At 36.3% G+C, this 21,501-nt stretch overlaps 1 protein-coding gene across 1 annotated transcript; it reads right to left on the bottom strand.

Moving 5' to 3' along the window:
• Window positions 1–1,988: 1,988 nt before the first annotated feature.
• LOC145890241 (uncharacterized) lies at window positions 1,989–20,053 on the bottom strand. Its single transcript, XM_082981261.1, has 5 exons — window positions 19,890–20,053; window positions 19,640–19,763; window positions 10,547–11,381; window positions 2,467–2,728; window positions 1,989–2,382 (listed from the first exon to the last, which is right to left on the bottom strand). The coding sequence occupies exons 1-5, from the start codon at window positions 20,051–20,053 to the stop codon at window positions 1,989–1,991; spliced, it is 1,779 nt and encodes a 592-aa protein (XP_082837387.1).
• Window positions 20,054–21,501: the final 1,448 nt, after the last annotated feature.

Below are 21,501 nucleotides of genomic sequence, written 5' to 3'. Positions count from 1 at the left end.
CTAGGTCTAAGAATAAATTGAATTGGAAAATAGTTTTTTTGTTTAACATGGTGTTGTGGTGATAAGACAATGCATGGAAAATTGCCTGTTTTATTTTTATAGGCTGCATTATTTCATTTGTTGGAATGGAATCGTATTCTTGAAATAGAAAAGTCAAAGCTAATATGCTATTATTCATGTTACCTATAGAGTAGACGTTTCGAACACTAACTGCGTTTATCATCAGTACTATAATTACTGAGCTACATGCAGCAGAGCGCCGAGGTAAGCATGGGACTAAACGGGCAGAAAAAATACAACAACGCCAAGCGCATCACGTGACAGCAGCATCAACAAACACAGCAGCGACGTCATCGCGTATCCTATTCACTAAATCTTGTTGTATGACCAACGCCGCACGACGTTAGATTTCAAACACAAAAAATGCAAACACAACATTTCCTATATGTCTTGGTTAATCCTAAATATCCTCACGTATTGGGATACCAAAAGGGAGTCATATTATGTATTGTTTCTCATGTTTGTTCCAATAGTAGCGTCTGTTAGCTGGAAAAAAGCAGTAACCTCCAATGCGTATAGCTGATGGCTCAGTCATTTTGATACTGCAGTCGAGCTTTTGGATAATGCTACTTAATTGTTCAGTTCAACTGTTGAAAATGAAGATGCCACTGTACAATTACTCACTGATTCGGTGAGCGGCTTCGAACAGAATTCCAAGTACACAGACTTAGGAAACGATGGATATATCTGAAGCCTTGCATCAGAAAATCAAAGAAACAGTAGCAAACACTTGCAAATATAAACATATTCATCAGCATCTTTCCCCCATTTCCTAACTTTTAATCAATTAATACCCAACATGGAATGGAATCACTACTACAAAATGACTTCAATTTAAAGTCCGTAAAAAACGCTTTTGTTTCCGAAGTTCTTTGGATCGGGCGATGGTGGATGTAAGTCACGATAGAACATACCGCTGGCCAAAAGTAAAACAATTGCAAGATACAACTTTATACGACCTTTCTTAAATGTTTCGCACATAGTATTTTTGTCTCATGTTGTTTGTTATTCCCTTTCACATAGGTAAAATGTACATCAAATTCGTACAGGAATATGTACATTTTGACCTTCCAAACATGATAGGTTTTAAACTAGATCCAGACATTCATCACTAATTATAACAAAAATTATGTTGAGAAAATTGTAACGCTGTTGCCTCGGAATTGTGTTGTAATGGAAACAAATACTTTCAGATATTTTCCCCTCAATACGACATGTGGCATGGCTTTGAATATCGGCTAGCTTGGTGACGTGGTACACTGAACACTGTGATATATAATGGCTAATGGGCTGGTAATCATTTGACAGTATCAATGCTATTTCTAACGATTAGAAATTCATTCTTCATCAAAACTTGCTATGAGACAAAGGAGGACTTGGTCTATCGTTGTATGTACAATATAACTCTTCCAAAATAAAGAAAACTATACTTTTTTGAATTACAAACATTTAGGATACCCATGAAACATCTAAAACATTTCTAATCCTTGTGTTCCAGTATGATTTGCGTAGGAGACTAAACTGCAGAAAGCTTTATCACATTCGTTATAATTTAAGGTTTTTTCTACAAATTAAAATATTTTTCACAAATTTTGCACTTAAATGGTTTCTCCAGTGTGAGTTCGAACGTGTGTCATTAGATGGCCTAATTGATTAAAAGCTTTATCACAAATCCTACATTTGAATGGTTTCTGTCCAGTGTGAATTCGTTGATGGATTTTCAATAGTTGTCGAGTTTTGAAACATTTTTCGCAAACATCGCATCTGAAAGGTTTCTCTCCAGTATGAGTTCGAAAGTGCTCCGTTCGAGAGCTTGATGTACGGAAAGCTTTGTCACAAATGTTGCATTTGTAAGGTTTCTCTCCAGTATGAATTCGTTCGTGTGTCTTGTTCCTTTATTGGTATTAATAAAAGGCTTATCGTAGATGTTAGTCTTGTAAGGTTTCTCTAGTATGAATTCGTTCGTGTGACATTCGATGACATGATCTACTGAAAGCCTTGTCACATATCCTGCATTTGAATGGTTTCTGTCCAGTGTGAATTCTTTGATGGATTTTCAATTTGTGACGGGTTATAAAACATTTTTCGCAAACATCGCATCTGAAAGGATTCTCTCCAGTATGAATTCGTTCGTGTGATATTCGATGACAAGATCTGCTAAAAGCCTTGTCACAAATCCTACACTTAAAAGGTTTTTCTCCAGTGTGAGTTCGAACGTGTGTCATTAGATGGCCTAATTGATTGAAAGCTTTATCGCAAATCCTACATTTGAATGGTTTCTCTCCAGTGTGACTTCGTTGATGGATTTTCAATAGTTGTCGAGTTTTAAAACATTTTTCGCAAACATCGCATCTGAAAGGTTTCTCTCCAGTATGAGTTCGAAAGTGCTCCGTTCGAGAGCTTGATGTGCGGAAAGCTTTATCACAAATGTTGCATTTGTAAGGTTTCTCTCCAGTATGAATTCGTTCGTGTGAGATTCGATTACTTGTTGTAGTGAAAGCCTTGTCACAAATCCTACACTTGAATGGTTTCTCTCCAGTGTGAATTCGTTGATGGATTTTCAATTCGTGACGGGTTTTAAAACATTTTTCGCAAATATCGCATCTGAAAGGTTTCTCTCCAGTATGAATTCGCAGATGTGTTTTTAGATTGGTTTTCTTAGTGAACTCTTTGGAACATAACGTGCATTTGTAGGGCTTCATTCTGTAAGCTTCAGAGTAATATTTCAGATCACTTGTATCCCAAATGTAAGTATGGTTCGCTACATAAGGTAAAACAGCCTTATTGTATTGCTTGAATTCCTTCTTTATTTCTTGTTATACCTCAGATGTTGTTTGATTCGTATACAGTTCTTCTACTGTGAGACAACAGAATTGCCACCAACCACAATTGAAGGTATTGACACCATAAACTTTGCTTCTACTTATTATAGCAATAAATATACATGTGCGCTGGACAATAATCTTGTAGTTAAATGTACATTAATTAATTGACACCAACTCGCTGCTTTATGGTTGAAAATCGTTAGTTATCATATTTCACATTTCTAAATACTAGGCATCGAATTATCGAAGCCTTTTTTTGAATTAACATACGACGCGTATTTAAACATGTCTGTTTTCTGAATATATCCTGTTATAATTTCACATATCTCCCAATGCTTGTCACCCTCTCTTACTGGTCGTTCGTTCGCACAGTTCTCTGCGCGATTTTCACATAGTTTCGTATCTTGTCGGTCACGAATGCTGCAGCTTTGCTGGAAAGGAAGTAATTATTACTTTACACTTATTTAGCACCGCGGCTTGCATAGAGTTGCCTTTGTGTTCTGTGGTAATAGATGAGCCACATGTGTTGCAAGGACAGCAATGTTGGACCGCTATAATTTGTACACATTTTATGTCAATTGTTTTACACACGTGGCAAATTTCTCATAATTCAACTGTTGTGTATTCGTGTCCATTCATGCATATCATTGGGTTTTCGTCGCGTGTGTTTACAGAAAAATGTTTATAATTTTTCTCAATTATTTAATACACGATTTTGAAAGGCACAAGAAAATAGTAAGTTGTATGGTACAATGGAAAACACTTGTAAGCCTGACATATCACAGGAGCATCATAGGCCAATTATGATTAAATGCAGCAATCACTCAGAATCATGTTTCAGAATGTATAATTGTTACAAAAATCGTCTCCACATCAATGTAGAAACAACTCCATGTAACTTGGTTAAAAATCATTCATGCGTGGAAAATAAATGAATGTGTTTCTATGGAAAGCTTTCTATTAAACTTTGTTCACGGCTTAATTGAGGTCCTATACACACTGGAGAAACAACTTTACTCTGCAGTTCTCTCAGCTAAGTTTTAGTCTTGATAGGAAATTCAAATACATGATCACGGATATCCGGCCTATAATGCAATGCACGTTGCAGTCGTTCTGGTGATCGAACAAGGCACATTCTGACTCATACCGGAGAGAAACCATTCCAGTGCGCAATTTGTTGCCATGCATGAATGATTTTCAACTAAGTTGCATGGAATTATTTCTACATTGATGAATTTGATAATTACAATTCTTCATTCTGAACAGAATTTTAATTGTTAACATAACTATTTTAGTTAAACATGATTCTGAGTGATTACTGCATTAAATCGCAAATGGTCTACATTGCGCCTGTGATATGTTATGCTTACAACTGTTTCTCATTATACCATACAATTTACCATTTCAATAAGCCTCCCAAAAACGCGTTTCTAAAGATTGAAAAAGATTACAAACATATATTGCACATGTATTAAATTGGCTTTAAGCCTTTAGCATTATCGGTTACCAAGCAGTTTCGTTTTGTCATAGTGCGCACCACGGTGGTTCGTCTCTGTTGTTTGGTACTCAGTATACGGTAACCAACGGATCGATGTTGACCGAAAAGTACCACAAAGTGGAAATCAGTTGGCCCGCTAGTGTAAAATCTAGCACAGTGCCACAGTCAACAGCTGCACTGATGAGACCTTACAGTCGAAACAAATACTGTCATTTCGGCGAAATAATTTTTTGACGAAATATGTTTCACGCAAGACTGAACACAACTTTAAGGGATGTATAAAAAAGCACACAAGTAGCTGAGTAAAACTTTTAAATCAATCTTTCAGACAGCTCTTTTAAAGATGTTTTTATTTTTGTCAGAAAAATATATTTCGCCCTGAAAAGGGCATCATCAGTTTCTGCAAAGTGTACAAAACAGCGTAAAATATCGGCTCGGCTTTCACCCAAATCATATTATATGCGCAAAATAGCTATTGGGTCCCAAACAGTTGTTTTGGCCATAGTGCGCTCCACGTGGTTCGTCTGTGTTGATTGGTACCTAGTTTGGTGCCCAACATATCGACGATTGACCGAAAGGTACCACAAAGTGGAAATCTGTGTGCTTGCTAGTCTACCAGCTAGCACAGTGCCACATCAACAGCTGCACTGATGAGACCTTACAGGTCGAAACAGTGCGTGTATACACCCTGTCTGCAGCTCTCATTGATTATTATGGCTCTTTTGCGCATACAGAAGTAATATGCTATCATTTGTATTTTTCCCAACATATTGTGTCTGTTTAAAAAAATGTGTCAATAAACCATTGTTTCCGAATGCTGTGACGAAAATGTTTGTGGATGGTTTATAAACAAAGCAGGGTCATTGGAAGTTAATTTTTGTCACAGATCCGTGCTGTATCTAGGGTAATACGAACTGATTCATGTTACATCATAAATGCTTCAATTAATTTAAAAACCTAAATACACAGTTTTGGCCGCCGACATTTACGTCTTGATATTCCCAACATTTTGTGCGAGGAAATCCTGTGGGTCAATCGTGGTCACACAACAACATGTTGTACATTTTTCACATTATAGCCTAAACCAGTTTTTTCTAATGAGTAGATCTCAAGGGCAATCTTCGAGGTGTGTTTGGTCGGTGTGTGACGTCACGATTACTGATCCTGATTCATCGTGCATCGTGATGAGGATATAATCTTTTCCAAATATCAACGAGAATACGTTTGGACTCGTTGCGCAGTTTCCTAAATTTGACTTTTGATGTTTAGGTTATCTTACATAGGTACAAGGAGAACACGGAAAATTTATTAGTGTTAACTATTTTACATTGCAAAAACAAGTTTCCAGTCTTGCTTTTCAGAGCAAAAATATGTGAAAATGTTTGTTTTTCTATTTATTAAATGATTCACGAATGTAAACTTACCTCGATGCAATGTTGTAGAAAATCGGGTTGAGACATGCGCTAACATCCATGCATAGGTATGATGTTACCCAAAGACCATCGCTACCCTCAACTAATCCTTACCAGGCGATTATTTGTACTGGAAAAAAGATACTAAAAAAGTACTGGTAATTATGTTTTAATAATACGAAATTTTTTATAGTAACGGTCCAGTTGGAAAATAAGTTATCATTTTGCACACGTTCATATAGGACTACGAAAGTATTTCACCATAAGCAAAATATTTCAATAAAAACCCGAATTTTTTTGTAATGATTTTATGGTATTTACCACACATGGGAATATGTCCAAAATAGAATGAGAAAACAATCAAAGTCAGTTGAACAAGAATACGTTTGTTTTGTGATTCTCGACGGATTCGAACTTCATCTGCAAAGAATGGTTTCTATGCGCATGACAACTTTAAAATTTGTTTTGGGACAGGGAAAATTGATTCATAATCTATACAAACTTTTTTACACACAATTGTTAGTAGCAAAACATTTCCGTTTACATTACCTGACAAGTTCTGTGAAATGTTTTCATTGTTGCGAAATATGGTTGTTACAAGAGCACAAGTAGCTGTTGTAATAATAACTGCAAGCGCACATATCCAGAAAATATATACCAGTGAGATGATTCTCCTGTAACACTTTAGTGTTAGAACACTACTTGGGCCAAATTCTATTCCACCAAACTAAATATGTGACATTATAAAGTAGAAAATGGGTGAATTTTTTTACTGAAATTTGCATAGAACTTAAGGGCCATCAATAGATTCTTGTGGTGCAAAAACTGCAAAACACTCAGATATGAAAACCAAAATAACCATTGTTGCCCATACAAAGACGCATAGACACTGAAACATAAAAGTAACCAAACGTCAGCATTCGAAATTTTTGTGTAGATCTAAAAATGTTAACTTCCAAATGATAAAAATACTTTAAGGATACTCACCTTGGCATGATTTGTAGAGATTTTTTTGAGCGGCCACTTGCAAGCCACATAACGAAGTACGGCGAAAATGCACACTAGTGTACTGGTGACGAAGTATGGACACCCCACAAATATACTGAAATTCTTAATTCGGTGGATATTAAAATTAAATCCGCTGAACAACTGGTTACTAAAACGCGAAAAACTGAGGAAGTAACAGTTTTACGTATTCATCGTGTGTGTCAACAAATTTCTAAGTGAACTCGTACTTTGTGTTACCATTCTCTTTACAAGGAAACCGTGAGGGATGCGAAGTTTTGAGATATACATTACGTTTCAACAGAAAGTGAAACATTTGAACTTACCAAAATATTACGAGATATTCTTTGTAAAATATACATCATAGTGACACTGCCGACAAACAGACTGAGTAATCCAACCAAGATGTCAGACACACACAAGTTCATCAGCAAAATGTTGAAAGCACACCTGCACAAGGTTATGTTTGAAAAGGTTCCGTATCACCACATTTTACACGTTATCGGCTTTGTATTTGGCATTTTACGTTTTGTTGCTTACCGTTGCCCTTTGGATCGAGCGATGGCAACCAGAGTAAGAATGTTGAGTACAATTAAAAAGACACCCAGAACCTTCAATGTAACAGAAAATGCAACAACCAAATGAATATTTTTTGTTGCATTGCCGCTTTGTAAGCTAGAATTTAAATCGTTAGTGATATTCATCATTAAGCAGAGCAACTTTCTACAAACAAGATGTGATAATAAGTCAGAAGATGATTATTCCCGTAGTTAGACTTTGTAATCACTGGCACACTGTTGGTATGCTATGTTGTATACTATATAAGCACGAGCCCACGAAGATATACTACGATAGGACACACTCCAGCAAAAAGTAACCCAATTGCAATCCACAACTACCTACAAACTTTCTTGATGTTTAGCAGATAGTAGTTTTATCTCCTGTTGTTTGTTACTCCCTTTCGCATAGGTTACGCTCAAATTAACATGAATTATCATAGGAATATAGAATAGTGGATGGAAAAATAAGCACTAATGCATTTGATCACGAACTACTATATGTCTGCGGGAAAAGAACCTATTGAACAAACTAAATCTTCTGATACTACTGAAAAAAACAAAACATTGCATTTCATGTTTACTGCGAAGAGACAATAGCTCCAAAAAAGCGGTAACGACCAAGCGTATGGTGATGGCGTAGTCCTTAGCTATTCGAGACGTGCTTTTAGTCAATACTTATTCATTGCGGTCCAAAACCTGGAAGGCTTCCCCTTGTTCGTTGAATCATGGAAATGTCAATGAGGGAAACAAACACCGCAAACCATGTAGCCTATCACCTCGCGATTTCCGGGTTCAGGTAAATACATTTTTATGACCACGTTGCTGTATACGGCTGTTGTATAACTGCACTTACAAAAGCATTGACACTGGCCACAATCATCCATCTCTAATCTACGAAGTTTGTGGTTGTCAAAATCAAATATTTTAGATTTGACGTATTATTGTGGAGACAACCAATTATAAGTTTATGTGAACGGTGTTTATTTTCCATCGACATGCTCGGCTTGTGCTTGGACAAACCTCTGCATCTGTTTGTGAGCTAGGTCTAAGAATAAATTGAATTGTAAAATAGTTTTTTTGTTTAACATGGTGTTGTGGTGATAAGACAATGCATGAAAAATTGCTTGTTTTATTTTTATAGGCTGCATTATTTCATTTGTTGGAATGGAATCGTATTCTTGAAATATAAAAGTCAAAGCTAATATGCTATTATTCATGTTACCTATAGAGTAGACGTTTCGAACACTAACTGCGTTTATCATCAGTACTATAATTACTGAGCTACATGCAGCAGAGCGCCGAGGTAGGCATGGACTAAACGGGCAGAAAAAATACAACAACGCCAAGCGCATCACGTGACAGCAGCATCAACAAACACAGCAGCGACGTCATCGAGTATCCTATTCACTAAATCTTGTTGTATGACCAACGCCGCACGACGTTAGATTTCAAACACAAAAAATGCAAACACAACATTTCCTATATGTCTTGGTTAATCCTAAATATCCTCACGTATTGGGATACCAAAAGGGAGTCATATTATGTATTGTTTCTCATGTTTGTACGAATAGTAGCTTCCGTTAGCTCGAAAAAAGCAGTAACCTCCAATGCGTATAGCTGATGGCTCAGTCATTTTGATACTGCAGTCGACCTTTGGCTAATGCTACTTAATTGTTCAGTTCGACTGTTGAAAATGAAGATGCCACTGTACAATTACTCACTGATTCGGTGAGCGGCTTCGAACAAAATTCCAAGTACACAGACTTAGGAAACGATGGATATATCTGAAGCCTTGCATCAGAAAATCAAAGAAACAGTAGCAAACACTTGCAAATATAAACATATTCATCAGCATCATTCCCCCATTTCCTAATTTTTAATCAATTAATACCCAACATGGAACGACCTGGCATGGTCTGTGGAATCACTACTACAAAATGACTTCAATTTAAATTCCGTAAAAAACGCTTTTGTTTCCGAAGTTCTTTGGATCGGGCGATGGTGGATGTAAGTCACGATAGAACATACCGCTGGCCAAAAGTAAAACAATTGCAAGATACAACTTTATACGACCTTTCTTAAATGTTTCGCAGATAGTATTTTTGTCTCATGTTGTTTGTTATTCCCTTTCACATAGGTAAAATGTACATCAAATTCGTACAGGAATATGTACATTTTGACCTTCCAAACATGATAGGTTTTAAACTAGATCCAGACATCTATCGCTAATTATAACAAAAATTATCTTGAGAAAATTGTAACGCTGTTGCCTCGGAATTGTGTTGTAATGCAAACAAATACTTTCAGATATTTTCCCCTCAATACGACATGTGGCATGGCTTTGAATATCGGCTAGCTCGGTGAGGTGGTACACTGAACACTGTGATATATAATGGCTAATGGGCTGGTAATCATTTGACAGTATCAATGCTATTTCTAATGATTAGAAATTCATTCTTCATCAAAACTTGCTATGAGACAAAGGAGGACTTGGTCTATCGTTGTATGTACAATATAACTCTTCCAAAATAAAGAAAACTATACTTTTTTGAATTACAAACATTTAGGATACCCATGAAACATCTAAAACATTTCCAATCCTTGTGTTCCAGTATGATTTGCGTAGGAGACTAAACTGCAAAGCTTTATCACATTCGTTATAATTTAAGGTTTTTTCTACAAATTAAAATATTTTTCACAAATTTTGCAATTAAATGGTTTCTCCAGTGTGAGTTCGAACGTGTATCATTAGATGGCCTAATTGATTGAAAGCTTTATCACAAATCCTACATTTGAATGGTTTCTGTCCAGTGTGAATTCTTTGATGGATTTTCAATAGTTGTCGAGCTTCAAAACATTTTTCGCAAACATCGCATCCGAAAGGATTCTCTCCAGTATGAATTCGTTCGTGTGATATTCGATGACAAGATGTGCTAAAAGCCTTGTCACAAATCCTACACTTAAAAGGTTTTTCTCCAGTGTGAGTTCGAACGTGTGTCATTAGATGGCCTAATTGATTGAAAGCTTTATCGCAAATCCTACATTTGAATGGTTTCTCTCCAGTGTGACTTCGTTGATGAATTTTCAATAGTTGTCGAGTTTTAAAACATTTTTCGCAAACAACGCATCTGAAAGGTTTCTATCCAGTGTGAGTTCGAAAGTGCTCCGTTCGAGAGCTTGATGTACGGAAAGCTTTATCACAAATGTTGCATTTGTAAGGTTTCTCTCCAGTATGAATTCGTTCGTGTGAGATTCGATTACTTGTTGTAGTGAAAGCCTTGTCACAAGTCCTACACGTGAATGGTTTCTCTCCAGTGTGAATTCGTTGATGGATTTTCAATTCTGAGCGAGTTTTAAAACATTTTTCGCAAATATCGCATCTGAATGGTTTCTCTCCAGTGTGAATTCGTTGATGGATTTTCAAATCTGCGCGAGTGTTAAAACATTTTTCGCATATATCGCATCTGAAAGGTTTTTCTCCAGTATGAGTTCGAACGTGTGTCGTTATATGGCTTAATTGATTGAAAGCTTTATCGCAAATCCTACATTTGAATGGTTTCTCTCCAGTGTGAATTCGTTGATGGATTTTCAATGGTTGTCGATTTTTAAAACATTTTTCGCAAACATTGCATCTGAAAGGTTTTTCTCCAGTATGAGTTCGAAAGTGCTCCGTTCGAGAGGTTGGTGTACGGAAAGCTTTATCACAAATGTTGCATTTGTAAGGTTTCTCTCCAGTATGAATTCGTTCGTGTAACATTCGATGACTTGTTGTCCTGAAACCCTTGTCACAAATCTTACACTTGAATGGTTTCTCTCCAGTGTGAATTCGTTGATGGATTTTCAATTCGTGACGGGTTTTGAAACATTTTTCGCAAATATCGCATTTGAAATGTTTCTCTCCAGTATGAATTCGCATATGTGTTTTTAGATTGGTTTTCTTAGTGAACGCTTCAGAACATAACGTGCATTTGTAGGGCTTCATTCTGTAAGCTTCAGAGTAATATTTCAGATCACTTATATCCTAAATGTAAGTATGGTTCGTTACATAAGGTAGAACAGCCTTATTGTATCGCTTGCATTCTTTCATTATTTCTTGTTATACCTTAGATGTTGTTTGATTCGTAAAATTCCTTCTATAGTGTGAGACAACAGAATTGCCACGAACCACAATTGGAGGTATTGACACCATAAACTTTGCTTCTATAGTTATTATAGCACAAAATATACATGAGCGCAGGACAAAAGTCTTGTAGTTAAATATGCGTTAATCAATTGACACCAACTCGCTGCTTTATGGTTGAAAATCGCCAGTTATCATATTTCACATTTATAAATGCTAGGTATCGAATTATCGAAGCCTTTTTCGAATTACCAAACGACGCGTATTTAAACATGTCTGTTTTCTGAATATCTCCTGTCATAATTTCGTATACTTGTCACCCACTCTATTGCTCTTACTAGTCGTTCGTTCACACAGCTCCCTGCGCGATTTTCACATATTTTCGTGTCTTGTCGGTCACAAACGCTGCAGCTTTGCTGGAAAGGAAGTAATTATTACTTTACACTTATTTAGCACCACGGCTTGCATAGAGTTGCCTTTGTGTTCTGTGGTAATAGATGAGCCACATGTGTTGCACGGACAGCAATGTTGCCCGCTATAATTTGTACACATTTTATGTCAATTGTTTTACACACGTGGCAAATTTTTCATAATTCAACTGTTGTATATTTGTGTCCATTCATGCATATCATTGAGTATTCGTCGCGTGTGTTTACAGAAAATGGTTTAGAATATTTTTCAATCATTTCATACACGATTTTGAAAGGCACAAGAAAATAGTAAGTTGTATTGTATAATGGAAAACACTTGTAAGCCTGACATATCACAGGAGCATCATAGGCCAATTATGATTTAATGAAGCAATCACTCAGAATCATGTTTCAGAATGTATAATTGTTACAAAAATCGTCTCCACATCGATGTTGAAACATTTCCATGTAACTTAGTTAAAAAATCAATCTGTATCTACGGAAAGCTTTCTATAAAATTTTGTTCACAGCTTAATTGAGGTGCTATACACACTGGAGAAACAACTTTACTCTGCAGTTCTTTCAGCTAAGTTGTAGTCATGATAGGTAATTCAAATACATAATCACGGATATCCGGCCTATAATGCAAAGCACGTTGCAGTCGTTCTGGTGACCGAACAAGGCACATTCTGACTGATACCGGAGAGAAACCATTCAAGTGCGCAATTTGTTGCCATGCATAAATGATTTTCAACTAAGTTGCATGGAATTATTTCTACATTGATGAATTTGATAATTACAATTCCTCATTCTGAACAGAATTTTAATTGTTAACATAACTTTTGTTAACATAATTTTAGTTAAACATGATTCTGAGTGATTACTGCATTAAATCGCAAATGGTCTACATTGCGCCTGTGATATGTTATGCTTACAACTGTTTCTCATTATACCATACAATTTACCATTTTAATAAGCCTTCCAAAAACGCGTTTCTAAACATTGAAAAAGATTACAAATATATATTGCACATATATTAAATTGGGTTTCAGCCTTTAGCATTATCGGTTACCAAGCAGTTTCGTTTGGCCATAGTGCGTTCCACGGTGGTTCGTCTCTGTTGTTTGGTACTCAGTATACGGTAACCAACGGATCGATGTTGACCGAAAAGTACCACAAAGTGGAAATCAGTTGGCCCGCTAGTGTAAAATCTAGCACAGTGCCACTGTTAACAGCTGCACTGATGAGATCTTACAGGTCGAAACACTGCTGTCATTTCTGCGAAATAACTTTTTTGACGAAATATATTTCACACACGACTGAACACAACTTTAAGGGATTCATGAAAAGCACACAAGTATATACACAAATTAGAACACAATGACTATCCAAAAACATCAAATGTAACTTTAGCATCCCTATGCTATCAATCCTGACTATTTTCGTTCATACGAGGTATATATTAAGGCAAAAAACTTGTTAATTAGCAATACATATATCACTTTGTATTTTTCCCAACATATTGTGTCTGTTTAAAAAAAGGTTAATAAACCATTGTTTCCGAATGCTGTGACGAAAATGTTTGTGGATGGTTTATAAACAAAGCAGGGTCAATGGAAGGTAATTTTTGTCACAGATCCGTGCTGCATCTAAGGTAATACGGACTGATTCATGCTACATCATAAATGCTTCAATTAATTTAAAAAAATAAGTACACAGTTTTGGCCGGCGACATTTATGTCTTGATATTCCCAACATTTTGTGCGAGGAAATCCTGTGGGTCAATCGTGGTCACACAACAACATGTTGTACATTTTTCACATTATAGCCTAAACCAGTTTTTTCTAATGAGTAGATCTCAAGGGCAATCTTCGAGGTGTGTTTGGTGTGTGACGTCACGATTACTGATCCTGATTCATCGTGCATCGTGATGAGGATATTTTTTTCCAAATATCAACGAGAATACGTTTGGACTCGTTGCGCAGTTTCCTAAATTTGGCTTTTGATGTTTAGGTTATCTTACATAGGCACATGGAGAACACGGAAAATTTATTAGTGTTAACTATTTTACATTGCAAAAACAAGTTTCCAGTCTTGCTTTTCTGAGCAAAAAGATGTGAAAATGTTTGTTTCTCTCTTTGTTAAATGATTCACGAATGTAAACTTACCTCGATGCAATGTTGTAGAAAATCGGGTTGAGACATGCGCTAACATGCATGCAAAGGTATGATGTTACCCAAAGACCATCGCTACCCTCAACTAATCCATACCAGGCGATTATTTGTACTGGAAAAAAGATACGACAGAAAGTATTTCACCATAAGCAAAATATTTCAATATAAACCCGAATTATTTTGTAATGATTATATGGTATGGTTACTAAAATGCCGACAATAGAGGAAGTAACAGTTTTACGCATTCATCGTGTGTGTCAACAAATTTCTAAGTGAACTCGTATTTTGTGTTACCATTCTCTTTACAAGGAAACTGTGAGGGATGCGAAGTTTTGAGATACACATTACGTTTCAACAGAAAGTGAAACATTTGAACTTACCAAAATATTACGAGATATTCTTTGTAAAATATACATCATAGTGACACTGCCGACAAACAGACTGAGTAATCCAACCAAGATGTCAGACACACACAAGTTCATCAGCAAAATGTTGAAAGCACACCTGCACAAGGTTATGTTTGAAAAGGTTCCGTATCACCACATTTTACACGTTATCGGCTTTGTATTTGGCATTTTACATTTTGTTGCTTACCGTTGCCCTTTGGATCGAGCGATGGCAACCAGAGTAAGAATGTTGAGTACAATTAAAAAGACACCCAGAACCTTCAATGTAACAGAAAATGCAACAACCAAATGAATATTTTTTGTTGCATTGCCGCTTTGTAAGCTAGAATTTAAATCGTTAGTGATATTCATCATTAAGCAGAGCAACTTTCTATAAACAAGATGTGATAATAAGTCAGAAGATGATTATTCCCGTAGTTAGACTTTGTAATCACTGGCACATTGTTGGTATGCTATGTTGTATACTATATAAGCACGAGCCCACGAAGATATACGATAGGACACACTGCAGCAAAAAGTGACCCAATTGCAATCCACAACTACCTACAAACTTTCTTGATGTTTAGCAGATAGTAGTTTTATCTCCTGTTGTTTGTTACTCCCTTTCGCATAGGTTACGCTCAAATTAACATGAAGTATCTTAGAAATATAGAATAGTAGATGGAAAATCAAGCACTAATGCATTTGATCACGAAATACTCTACGTCTGCGTGAAAAGAACCTATTGAACAAACTTAATCTTCTGATATTACTGAACAAAACAAAACATTGCATTTCATGTTTACTGCGAAGCTCCAAAAAAACAGTAACGACCAATCGTATGGTGATGGCACAGTCATTAGCTATTCGAGACGTGTTTTTAGTCAATACTTATTCATTGCGGTCCAACACCTGAAGGGCTTCCCCTTGTTCGTTGAATCATGGAAATGTCAATGAGGGAAACAAACACCGCAAACCATGCAGCCTGTCACCTCGCGATTCCCGGGTTCAGGGAAATACGTTTCATGACCACGTTGCTGTATATGGCTGGTCTATGATTGCACTTACAAAAGCATTGGCACTGGCCACAATCATCCATCTCTAATATACGAAGTTTGTGGTTGCCAAAATCAAATATTTTAGATTTGACGTATTATTGCGGAGACAACCAATGTCAAGTTTATATGAACGGTGTTTATTTTCCATTGACATGCTCGGCTTGTGTTCGGACAAACCTCTGCATCTGTTTTGTGAGCTAGGTCTAAGGATAAATTGAATTGGAAAATAGTTTTTTTGTTTAACATGGTGTTGTGGTGATAAGAAAATGCATGGAAAATTGCTTGTTTTATTTTTATAGGCTGCATTATTTCATTTGTTGGAAAGGATTCGTATTCTTGAAATAGAAAAGCCAAAGCTAATATGCTATTAATCATGTTACCTATAGAGTAGACGTTTCGAACACTAACTGCGTTTATCACCAGTACTATAATTACTGAGCTACATGCAGCAGAGCGCCGAGGTAGACATGGGAATAAACGGGCAGAAAAAGCACAACAACGCTGAGCGCATCACGTGACAGCAGCATCAACAAACACAGCAGCGACGTCATCGAGTGTTCAATTTACTAAATCTTGTTGTATGACCAACGCCGCACGACGTTAGATTTCAAACACAAAAAATGCAAACACACCATTTCCTATGTGTCTTGGTTAATCCTAAATATCCTCACGTATTGGGATACCAAAAGGGAGTCATATTATGTATTGTTTCTCATGTTTGTACAAATAGTAGCTCCTGTTAGCTCGAAAGAAGCAGTAACCTCCCATGCGTATAGCAGATGACTCAGTCATTTTGCTACTGCAGACGAGCTTTTGGATAATGCTACTTAATTGTTCAGTTCGACTGTTGAAAATGATGATGCCACTGTACAATTACTCACTGATTCGGCGAACGGCTTCAAACAAAATTCCAACAGTTTAGACGAGTAAAATGGCTTAAAGGAAAAGTGGGGAAAATGTTTGGATATTGACTTTATACACAGCCTTGGGGAACGAATGATATAAGCCTTGCACCAGATTATCAAAGAAACAAAGCAAGCACTTGCAAATCTAAACATATTTTTCTGCGTCTTTCTCTAATTTCACAATGATTAATCAATTAATTTCCAGATTTTAGCATGGAACGACCTGGCATGGTCTGTGAAACTACTACTACAAATAGACTTCAATTTAAATTCCGTAAAAACGGTTTTGTTTACGAAAAGGAAAAAAAATGGTGTCATGACTTTTTCTGCTTCTTGCTAACCTACACTTTTTCAGCAAACTCTACTTTTTTGCATTTAAAATGAGCTATTTTATAGTGTTGTGGGTACATGTATTTTCTGACCAATGCTGTGTAATATTTTAGAGGTACTAACGATATTTGAAACAAGATCACTATTTCAAGAGAAAACCTATATATTAAAAGCCAGCACAGAGTTGGTTCAAGATTGTGCAACCAATGATCAAGCAAAGGAAATCCTTGCCATAAATTGGCATAATGCATTTATATTGTTTATTGTATATATTTGGGCAAACCCAAGCTCAAACAGCAGCATATACACGAAAGCCTTGCATGTAAATAAAATGAGATTTTCATAATTCTGTAACGTACAAAATGCATATTTCAGCTGTAGTTATTTTAAATATTTACAAATAAGTCTTAAGTTTAAAATTGTGTATTGCGTTCCACAACCCTCTTATGACTCCCAAGTGGGTAGAGTTTCTAGCAAAAAAACGGCACACCAAATGCAGTCAAGTTCCAACGTTATAGAATTTTGCAATTTTTCCGAAGGAATTTTGAGATGCTTTGGATCAGGTTTGTTTTAAGTTTTCGAGGTCTTATCTTATCCAACACATAAACATCGAATGACACAGAAAAATGACACATCAGTTTTAAAATTGGCAAAAAATAACAGGGCCATGTGGGTTTCTGAGATTCAGTTCATCAAAGCAATGTTTGAATTGTTGTGAACGCAAACCAAAACGCCCAAAAAATGTGTGACGTAGTTAACGGCGCAGCGATATAAGCGCAGTAACTGGCAAATTGCTAGCAAGCGGTTTGCGAAATTCCAAATCATCAAAAATGTGATTGGTGTGTCTGATTGCCAACGGATGCCAGAAGAGCACAAAAAGTTGTGTATGATTTTGAATAAAAATATGGGGTTAGTTAATTATGGTTAAACATCTTGTTCTGATATGCAACATGGATGGTTCTTTTTCCAAAGTTTATCGAGAAGAATTTTGGTCTCCTTGCGTAATTTCCTGCAAAAAAGTTTAAACAAGGCAAGGCCTATTTACATCACATTTTGGCCTTAGAGAAGACTTGAAGCTGAATTAACCAAAGTTTAAGGCTTTTATTTATACGACGAAATTGAAACATTGGCGACTACTACTATGTACCCGGAAGGTGTTTTGTTTTAAGTTTTTTTTAACTAATTGTGGATTTGTAATTAATCGTTTCTATATGAATGAAGCTAATAAAGCATAAACCTACCCCGATGCGATATTGTAGAATATCGGGTTGAGACATTCGCTTACGCGCAGACAAAAATATGATGCAGCCATCAGTTTTTCACTGTTCCTAACTAATCCATGCCATGCCGTAAGATGCACTGAAATAATAAATATTCGAAATTCTATTCCAAAAAGCCAGGTTTGTATTTTATTAATCTGATGGTTCAATAATATAAACAAAATCTTTATCTGTTTTAAAGCAGCAAGCTTCCAATTATGTTAACATACATTAATTCAAAAGATTGATTTCGCTGATGTGCTACAAGCATCATCAGTTTCTTTGAATACAAAATTTATGATTAAAGAGGTACCCATTTGAGGAATATATCCTAGGTAGAATGATAAGACAATCAACACGAGTTGAACAATAATACGTTTGTTTCGCGCTTCACGACGGATCCGAACCTCATCTGCAAACAACAAAACATCTCACTGAGAGCAACGACGGAGAAACGTCAACAAAAGTAAATTTACTGTTTTGTTGTTACTCCTGACACTACATATTAATTTGAAGTAATATTTTGCCATGTTAGGTCCCAATTACTCCGTAGGTAGTTGTTGCTATGCTGTTTTTACAAATTGGTTGTAACCACACCTACTCACTTGAAACGTGATGCAAAACTTTACTCTGGTTGTAGAAAATTGAAACCACAAGAGCAAAGGTAACGATTGTAATAATAACGGCAAGGGTGCAAAGCCCAAATATGAATATCTGACTGACGATTCCACTGTTAAAACAAATTAGTGTCGTTATAATCAGATATGAGAATATGACCAAAATCCATAATAGTTTTACGTTTTTGCTTCAGTTTCTAATTTTGAATGCTCAGATAAATGTTTTAAAAAAAACTTTTCCTGGTCAAAAAATAAGAATAAATTTAGGGTTGAATAAAAGTTCTGTCTGAAACTTACAGAAGAACGCTGACAGGTCTCCGCGGAACATAAGTACGAAGTTCTATACATAGAGGAATAAATACCATGGTCATCATCGTTGTCCATACAAAGCCGCATATCCACTGCAGAAAACAACATAATTTAATTGATATTTCCTCAAACTTCTTGTCCACCGAAATATTGGTTGTTTTTACAGCTGTTGCTTTGAACTTTTCATAGTAATCCATTTATTTGTTGTTTTTGTTATTTTCATTGTGATTATTTTGATAAAGATGATGCAATCATAAATAACGTTCGGGAAAATTAACACTTAAAAATTCAAAAATTTGCGTTTGGTCTGGGTACAATGAATTTACCCTAGGTGTATGTAACTTTAGCGTTGATGTAACGACTGAAGTCAACAAGTTTGATTATGTTACTTGCCTTGGCATGTTTCGTTGTGATTTTCCTGAACGGGCACTGACAAGCCAAAAAACGAAATATGGCGAAAAGGCACACAAGTGTGCATGTGACCAACATTGGACCAAAGTAAAACAGATTCAAATCCTAAAAAGAAAATCTTTTCTAAACAAGTTCTTTTCAAAAAACTTGGAACTAAATCCTTAATAAGTTATGAGGAATATCTAGCTAGTGTATAATTGAATGACGATTTCTTCTGATGGGAACCGTATAATGTCTTTGGGTTACTTCCCAATTAAAAGCACAAGAATTTTCACAAGAAGGTATGGAAGATGAACATACGTAATATCTTCTAGATATCTTTTCTGACACAACCAGCATGGCAACAAGAGCAATATACAGACTTATTATTCCAGATAAGATGTCCGACACACACAAGTTCATCAGCAACACATTAAAGGGACCTCTGTAAACAGCAAGGCACTAAAACATGTTACATATGTTACACATCTTCCTATAGTTATCCAAACAATAAACGTATTTTACATGATAAAAAATATGTTTATGTTGTATAGTTTTGTTTTTGTCTTACCTGAGGTTCTTGGACCGAGTGAGGATCGCCAGAGTAAGTGTGTTGAGTAAAATTCCCAACATGCCAAGCACCGTTAAACCAGTTGAAAATAGAACAGCCAAATAAAAATCTTCGCTTTGTGTGTGATTTTGAAAGATGTAATGTAGTCCCCTAGTGATATTCATGATAAACTGACAACTTTTCGACGTTTCAAACTTACAAAATTTCAAAAATCTAACTTCAAGATCTAAAGAAAATTATGAAGGTTTACTGCTTTTTTTTCATTATTTCAAACTTTGAAGACTGTCTAAGTCCACAGCATGAATGGATCTCGCGTTACCGGCCCCAGATGTAAGATAAACAACGCAGAATACCTACATGTACTCTTTAACTGCAACAGTTTCAAAACTGACTCCACGTCAAACACCAATGTGCTGACAACAAACAACTTAGGTAGAAGGTTTATCTTTATCTCGGATTTCGATGCCTTTTTGCAAAATAAGGCAATATAATTACTACTTAAGAGAGAAGTGCTTTCTTTACAATGTCGTCACCCAAGCGTCTCGTTTATCTCAAGCTGAAAGATAATTATAATATAACGGAGCCTGTTGTAGGATGCCCACAAACGAGCTTTCTATCCGTCGTAAAAACGCGTTTCCTGTTACCTTTCAGTTGCTGTGGTAACGGTTCAATAACTACCAAAAGCATGATATGATGTAACTAACACCGAGTTGCAAAAGCCTGTGCGGTTTGTATTGCACATGTCGGCACGTTTCTACCTATGTTGCATTCGAATTCGATAGTTGATGAAGTTTAATACGTCTATGTTGTCGGACTTATTTCTAAACGGTGCTTATTATTACAAGTCAAACCATGTGACGTTTGGTCAAATTATTTGTAAATATAATCTTTTTACTTAATTTTTGTAAAAGAAATGGTCACGAACGTCAAATTGCATCGAGCTAGAATCATCTTGACTTGTGTCAAGAAATCGTCTATCTACTATGGCGCCACAAACAAAGGGTAATTTCAGATATTTCGAGGATTAGTTCGCGCGAATTTACAATTCATGGCCCAGTGCATCACCTAATTACCGTATACAAAGCACGCAATTCACATAGCAAAGGTACATTAGTGGTATTTTGGTCAAACAATAAAATATTGAGAAAATTACTTTGGAAAACAACGAAATGGTTTTGGCTCACGCAACCTCCAGGAAATACACACACTGCTCCTTGTCAGCACATCCTTTGTTCATGTGGATGAGGAGCGTTTTCAGAAATAAACGTTTTTGTTGTTATGCTCCCTCTTTCTTTCTCTACAGGACCATGAATTTAACGGATGTGTCAACGATGAATGTCACAAAAACAGTGTGTGTATTTTCCGACGCTTTACGACAACTTGCTGTAATGTTTTTACCACTCTGGGATTTGAACCCAGGATATCCTGGCCACGCATCCCTATCATATTTTCTCTTCGGTATTGGTCGGGCGTGTGACCAATGCTGAAATCTTGCGGTCCATTGCACCCTCTGTCACCTGATGATACAAGCGGCGTCAGCGTAATCATTTTCTTGTGTTTGCCTTGCGTTATTAGTGCATGTATGTGCATGGTGAAGTATTGCACCATAACC

This window comes from Ascidia mentula, chromosome 2 (genome assembly GCF_947561715.1).
Source record: "Ascidia mentula chromosome 2, kaAscMent1.1, whole genome shotgun sequence".
Taxonomy (NCBI): Eukaryota; Metazoa; Chordata; class Ascidiacea; order Phlebobranchia; family Ascidiidae; genus Ascidia; species Ascidia mentula.
Note: the sequence above shows the minus strand (reverse complement) of the source record. Positions and strands in the feature narration are given on the sequence as shown.

Bases quoted from the DNA above. Each gene is read 5' to 3' on its own strand.
- LOC145890241 (XM_082981261.1), bottom strand. From the start codon at position 20,053: ATGAATATCACTAGGGGACTACATTACATCTTTCAAAATCACACACAA. The intron at 19,764-19,889 runs GTAAGACAAAAA...TGCTGTTTACAG, and splicing joins ACTCGGTCCAAGAACCTCAG to AGGTCCCTTTAATGTGTTGC. The intron at 11,382-19,639 runs GTATGTTCATCT...ACTTACATTTAG, and splicing joins AGATATCTAGAAGATATTAC to GATATAAGTGATCTGAAATA.